Below are 7,230 nucleotides of genomic sequence, written 5' to 3'. Positions count from 1 at the left end.
CAGGATACAAAGCAACCCCTAACACCAACACGCCAGCTAGGGAGGAAACCCATCCACCCGCAAACAAGACCAGAACACAGCAACAACCTTTAGCAAAACCCAGAAAATCGAGGGCTTAATCGCAGCCCCAAAAGCCTGAAATCAGCCCAACAAACACCAATTCAGCGATTTCCGCCTGCTGGGAAAAAGACCCGACCCGAAACACCGCCCAACAGCCGATTGAGAACAGAGCACAGCCCCGACAAAAGAACGCCAATCAAGGGTTGAAGACAACCGTCGAACCTACACTCGACAACCACTTTGAAGCGCACCCCAAACCCACACCAGCAGGGGTGAAAATCGACAGTCGAAACTCGCCGACCACCTTGAAACGCACCCCACATCCAAAGAACTAGACCCGCCACCGGCAAACCAGTTCAGAAAACACCATCAACCTTGAGAGAAAAAACCCAGAAAATCGCGGGTTTGAATAGAAAAATCGAACCCCCAAAATACCGGAATCAACCCAACAATTGATAAACAAAACTTCAGCAATTTCCGACTGCTGGGAAATCGATTAACCCCGAAACACCTTCCAGCAGCCGAATCTTCCAATATCGCCGCCGGAACAACGAACTCTGACCCTTCTTCAGCCTTGAGTGAGGAACCCAAAAGGTCGAAGAAAAATCCGAGAATTTCCAAAAAGCCCTTAGGGATTGTTTATTTTTAAGAAATTGAAGAACAAAGAAACCTACTTCTACAATCTAACCTTTTGGAGAACGAATCCGATGAAGGCAACCACCGAATCATTCTCCATTGGGTTAGAGAGAAGCAAGAGTTTCTCTCTCTAGAAACAAAACCCTGTTTTTATGTAATTTCCCTTTGCCTTGTTTTTCAAGTGGTGGTTGTAAGGTGGTTGTTGGTGATGGTTGTTGTTGTTGTTTTTTTTTTTAATTTAATTTAATTTAATTATTTATTTATTTATTTTATGAGATTTAAATTTCAGATTTAAAAAAAAATTCAGATTTCAAAATTCTAGAGAGATAAAATGAGAGTGAATGAGGTTAGAGAGTGAAATGTGTAACTCGTGAGTACAAAATTCGTAATTATATGTTAGGGGTAAAAAGGAAATTCTTTATAAAAATGGGAGCGTTAGTATGTAATTTGCAAGCGACGTTTAACAATCCCCATTATAGATTTATAGGTATCAATACCCCTTTTTTATCCTCCCTCCTTATCCCTGTTATTCCTATTCCTCCCACCAAACAGCCCGTTATTTGGTTAAAGGACTCGTGAAAGGTTCAATTCACTATTCTGCTTCTGCACCCCAACCTAAACCCTCCATTGGAGACTATAGTCGCACAAGAATCAACCAGACGACACCCAAGCTACTACCCGACTATGCAAATCGCCGCTTTAGCTCGCCGAGCTTCTCGGATTTTCTCACTTCATCCCTTCATTTCTCAAGATGCTTCTCTGAATTCCTCCTCTCATTGCAGAAATTTTCGCACCTTATCTCTTCAAAATGGTACTTTTATGCTGTTCTTAATATGGGATTTTTAAATTGTTGATTTCTGATATGGGGTTGATGATATTTTGTGTAGAAATTGGTTATTCCAATGGTTGTGGCTTGCAGTACCAGTGGCCTCATACCGCGTCTTTCTGCTCAGTACCGGCTGCTGTTGACGGTATTCTCATTGATTTTCATTCAGGATTAGCTTTTTTGAATTTGGGTTTTGTTTTTCTTGACATTTTTAATAAAATGTTGGATTAATTATATTGTATAAGTACTTTGTGTAATCATGGTTTTTCGGGTTTGAATTGCGTTTGTTATGTGGTGAATTGGTGATTTGTGATTTTATAGATAAGTTATAGGGGCTCATTCAGGATTAGCTTTTTTGAATTTGGGTTTTGTTTGTCTTGTCATTTTCAATAAAATGTTTAATTAATTGTATTGTATGAGTACTGATTAGGGGATTTTGCTCCCACCAATCGGAATGCGCCACGTGGGCCAATCAGGTCCTGCCAAGTGTCCCCCAGTTGGACCTCTTAGGGCTTGCCACGTGGCACACGCTTATTCGTCCACCCTGGACTTATTATGTCATGACACGTGACATACTCCATGCCTAATGGAGAAGCCGGTCACCTAGGCCCAACTTCCGAGGGAAACCCAATCAGCCCAAGGTTAACCTAAACCTAGATTGGCACGTTTCTTGAGGTTATAAATACCTCCCTTAATCCTCATTAAGGGAGATTACGCAGATTACGCAGAGAACGCAGATTACACACATTAAACACTCTCACCTAGAGAGACCCAATCACTTTAATTTCCGCATTAATTACTCCTTAATCAAGTACTAACTTGACCGTCGGAGGCGGATCTCCAATCATCCGGAGCATCCGTTTGTTTTGCAGGTACAGGCGTCCGGTTCCAGTCTCGGAATTGTAACTCTCCCGCAGGACATCAGAAAACCCTGAAACATTTTGGCGCCGTCTGTGGGGAGAGTACTTCTGAGATGGCATCCACGTCTGTACCGACTCCCGAAGAGAGGCGTCCCCTAGACGACCCTCAAGTTCAGTCGGACCACGATACTGAGAATGAATTTGAAGTTGAAGCTCACACAGCTTCAGACGGGACCCTAAGGGCCCGACATACTCGTCATACCGAAAGGAGGGAGCGGGAACATCTTCAAACTGGAAGCGAGCCAGCAGGCGCTCTACCTGTTCGGCAGCAGCCGACTGATGGGTCTGCTCCCATCACAAGGAAAGAACTCATGACCTTCATGAGGGACTTCAAGGGAGAAATTCAAGAGTTGATCAACAAGAAGCCGCCTGCTCTGGACAAGGAGCAATCGGCTAAGAAACCCTCCAGTTCACAGAAGAGGAAGCCAGTTCAAGGGCGAGAGGCGACCCTTCATCCTAAATCTAGGAAGTGGAAGCCACCTGCCCTCGATTTCACAAAATACCGTTTTCCTACTCCAGGAAATATTAAACCTGTTCGTCATATTCAGGCGGACGGGTCGAGGAAAACATACACAGACGCTCGGCTACTGCTAGAGCAGAAGAAGAGTGACCGATTGTCAGAGTCGGCCTCTATTTCAAACTTCTAAGACAGTCTGCGAAATACCTCGATGAGGCATACTCAGTCGTATCATGAGGGTCAGTCAGGCGGCACCTCCCGTCAGTCCGACTTTCATAGCGACCAGGCGGTACCAAACTTACCGTTTGTACCGCAACAACAATATTTTTTACAGCCACCTCCGTTTGGGGGACATGCAGCAAAAAATGTCCAACCTATGGACTGGCAGCTACGGTTGCTTAGACTTAGTGAACAGCCGTCGGCCTTCTCCAAGGAAATTACTGAAGCCGCTCAGCCGGCCAAAGTGAAAAATGTATTAGTAGGCGCCTATGACGGCACTACTAACCCAGAAGACCATCTGATGGCATTCACCAACCTGAAGGATGATCCCACGTGCAAGTGTTTCCCAGCGACTCTCAAAGGAATCGCACAACAATGGTTCGACAACCTGCCGACTGGTTGTGTAAATAACTTCAAGACGCTTGCTTACTTATTCACCTCCAACTTCGCCATGAACATCCCTGCGAAGAAGACGACCCTTGATTTAGGAACAATTCAGCAGGGCGAGAAGGAGGGGCTTTGTTCTTACATCAGGCGATTTAACCTGATGAGAATACAGATTCAAGGGTTACCGGATGAAGTAGCCTATACTGACTTTTTCAGAGGTCTCAAAGACGGGTCGACCTTCAAATTTGATTTGGTCCGAAAGAGGGTGGCGACTCTTCAAGAGGCCTTGATTGAAGCGGAAGCCTATATACAGGCGACTGATCTTTGTAGTACGGTAAAACAGTCAGACGGGAAAAGGTCCGACAAAAGAGAAGGACGACAGAAGCAGTCGTCAAACAAAGACGAGAAGAGAAAAGAGGTCTGGCAACTGATTTCTCTAAACAGCCGTCCCCGAAGAAGAAAAAAGAATTCAAACCATACTCCCCAAAGTATGTGTTTAACAAGGATAGCCAATTTATCCTAAAGGAAATCAAGGGACGGATCTCAATTGAGAAGCCGGTCCCCATGAAGGGTTCTGCAAACAATCAGAACCAAGAAAAATTCTGTGATTATCATGAAGATGTTGGTCATCACACTAATGAATGCATCACTCTCATGCGGTATCTGGACCGCCTGGCTGAGCAAGGTGACCTTGACACTTATGTCAAGAAATCTACGAGGAACACTTCCTCGAAAAAGCAGTCGACCAAAGAGAATCAACAGGCCGACAACTCCGATACAGATGATGCAGTCGTCTACACCATTGCAGGCGGCTTCTCAGGGGGCGGCCCCACTATTAGGGGCAATAAAGACAATATCAGACGGTTAGATGTAAATTCCGTTCACCAAGAACGACCCTCCAAATATTCATTTCCTAAGATTCTCATCACTGAAGAAGATCTAGGAGGGGTAAGAGGGCCGCATGACGACCCTATCGTTATTGAATGTAAAGTGGCCAACTAGAGAGTTGGCTGAATCCTCATAGATACCGGAAGCTCCTCAGATCTCATCAGTAGCAAATGTCTGTCGAAACTAAAATATCAGACTGATTGCATACATCCGGCATCCCACCCTTTAGTAGGGTTTTGAGGAGGAGGAGTCGTCCACCTAGTGGGACGAGTGGATTTATCCATCCGCCTGGGCGAAAAAGGGGAAGGACGACACATGGTAGTCCGGTTCCTGGTAGTAGAAGAACTCTCGGCCTACAACATGATTCTGGGACGACCAACCCTGAATAATTCCAAGGCTGTTATAATCCCATCTCTTATGTTGCTCAAGTTTGAGAGGGATAATGGAACAGTCGGGTCCCTAAGGGGAGATCAGAAGATGGCCCGAGAGTGCTATCTCTCGGATGTCAAGCCCACTGTTATGGCCACTGGGTCGAGCGGTGGAAAAATAGACCTTGACAATGTCAAAGGAGAGTGCGCCTGTTCAAGAAGCAGGCGGCAAGAAGAGAAAGACATCCCAGACAGGGGCCGCAAGAAAAGACAGAAAATAGCAATCATTGGCAGAGGAGCGGTCGGATAAATTCCGCCCTCAGCCAGCTGGTGAGCATACGGACCTGATCTTAGATGACTCGCGTCCTGACAGAACTATCAAGGTTGGGACGACTGCTCTAAGGGACCTGGGTGACGACTTGCACAAACTATTGAAAGAATACAAGGACATCTTTGCATTCGAAGTCCATGAAATGCCAGACATTAGTCCTGATCTGGCGGTACATAAACTGGCCGTGGATCCGAAAAAGAAGCCGGTACGGCAGAAGAAGCGGAACCATGGCGAAGAAAGAAGTCAGGCGGCAGCCGCCGAAGTTAAAAAATTACTTGATGCAGGGTTCATTCGGCAATGTTACTTCCCAGAATGGGTTGCAAATGTGGTGCTTGTTAAAAAGCCGAATGGCACCTGGCGAATGTGTGTAGACTACACAGACTTAAACAAGTCGTGCCCCAAAGACAGTTACCCTCTCAACAGCCGGCCATGCTTTGATGAGCTTTATGGACGCCTACTCTGGTTTCCATCAAATTCCTTTATGGAAGAAAGATCAGGAGAAGACGGCCTTCGTCACTGATCAGGGGTTATACAGTTACACGGTCATGCCGTTTGGTCTTAAGAATGCCCCGGCCACTTTCCAGCGAATGATAAACACTGTGTTCTTTGATCAGATTGGGAGAAATGTCGAGGCATATATTGATGATATGATTGTCAAGTCTAAACTTCAGAAAGATCATCTGTCGGACCTCCGAGAAACTTTCGCCACACTCAGGCGGCACCATGTCATGCTCAATCCCAAGAAATGTTTCTTTGGAGTTGGGTCTGGGAAATTTCTCGGATTCCTTATCAATCAGAGAGGAATAAAGGCGAACCCTGAGAAGGTGCAGACGGTCATCGACATGCAGTCGCCTCGTACCATCCGAGAGGTTCAGAAGTTAACAGGTTGTCTTGCGGCCTTGGGAAGATTTCTAAGCCGATCAGGCGACAAATGCCTATACTTTTTCCAGGCAATTAAGAAAAAGGCAAGGTTTGAATGGGGGCCGGATGCTGAGGCGGCCTTCCAGAAGTTGAAAGTTCACTTGCATTCCTTGCCGAGGCTGGTCAGCCCTTTGCCCAAAGAAGTACTCTACATGTACCTGGCCGTCTCTGATCATGCGTTAAGCGCTGTTCTCCTTGCTGAAAGAGACGGCTGTCAGCTCCCGGTCTACTTTGTCAGTCACGTACTGAAAAATGCCGAGTTGAGGTATCCCTTAGTGGAGAAATTTGGTCTTGCACTCTTCATGGCTGTTAAAAAATTGAAGCCCTACTTTTTGGCACATGCAGTCGTCGTGTATACAGACCAACCTATCAAGCGGCCACTGACCATCATGGAGTCGTCAGGCCGAATGATCAAATGGGCCATAGAAATACAGAGCCTCGAAGTTACCTTCGAGCCTAGAAAAGCAGTGAAGGGGCAAGCCTTTGCTGACTTTATTGTTGAGATGACTCGTCCTCCTGACTCTCAAGTTCCAGACCAAGTCTGGAAGGTATATGTGGATGGAAGCTCTACTTCAAATGGTTGTGGAGCAGGCGTCATATGTCAGTCGCCAGAGGGCGACAGGTACGAGTATGCTCTACGCTTCAGTTTTCAGGCCTCAAACAATGAGGCAGAATATGAAGCTTTACTAGCCGGAATCCGCATGTGCAAGGCGGCAGGGGCAAGAAAAATAGACGCCTGTTCCGATTCACAATTGATAGTGAGTCAGTACAATGGCGAATACGAAGCAACCCATCCGGCCATGATCAAGTATTTACAGGCGGTCCGACAAGCAGTCGGCTCCCTTGAGGATTTCCATTTGACCCAAGTGCCGAGACCAGAAAACAACCAGGCGGATGCACTTTCAAAATTAGCATCATCCGCCTCCTGTGATACTCCTCGAACTGTTTTTTGGGAAGTAATGGAGAGGAGAAGCATTGAGGAAGACCCTATTGGAATCTTAGACAGAAGCTCAACCTGGATGGATCCAATCAGGGCATATCTGACAAATGGTACCCTGCCGGATGATCATCAACAGGTGGCAGCACTGAAAAAACGAGCAACCAGTTTTGAAATAATAAAGGGAGAACTTCACAAAAGGGGGTACCTTCAACCCTTCTTAAAGTGTGTTACTCCAGAAAAGGGGCGAGAGATTCTCGATGATCTTCACTTTGGTTAC

At 46.1% G+C, this 7,230-nt stretch overlaps 1 protein-coding gene across 2 annotated transcripts in view; it reads left to right on the top strand.

Annotated features, from left to right (window-relative positions):
* The first annotated feature begins 1,222 nt into the window (after nt 1–1,222).
* The window catches only part of LOC110699115, a 29,477-nt gene continuing 23,469 nt past the window's right edge, over nt 1,223–7,230 (top strand). Inside the window, exons 1-2 of one of the 2 annotated variants that reach the window (XM_021876607.1) lie at nt 1,223–1,507; nt 1,584–1,667. In XM_021876607.1, the coding sequence (XP_021732299.1) occupies nt 1,381–1,507; nt 1,584–1,667 (211 nt within the window). In that variant the 5' untranslated portion in view covers nt 1,223–1,380. The remainder of the gene's footprint in view (nt 1,508–1,583; nt 1,668–7,230) is intronic. The other variant, XM_021876608.1, reaches the window with a different exon arrangement.

The sequence above is a fragment of the Chenopodium quinoa genome, unplaced genomic scaffold (genome assembly GCF_001683475.1).
Source record: "Chenopodium quinoa cultivar QQ74 unplaced genomic scaffold, ASM168347v1, whole genome shotgun sequence".
Classification (NCBI taxonomy): Eukaryota; Viridiplantae; Streptophyta; class Magnoliopsida; order Caryophyllales; family Amaranthaceae; genus Chenopodium; species Chenopodium quinoa.
The sequence above is the reverse complement of the archived record's forward strand: the minus strand, read 5'-3'. Positions and strand labels throughout refer to the sequence as shown.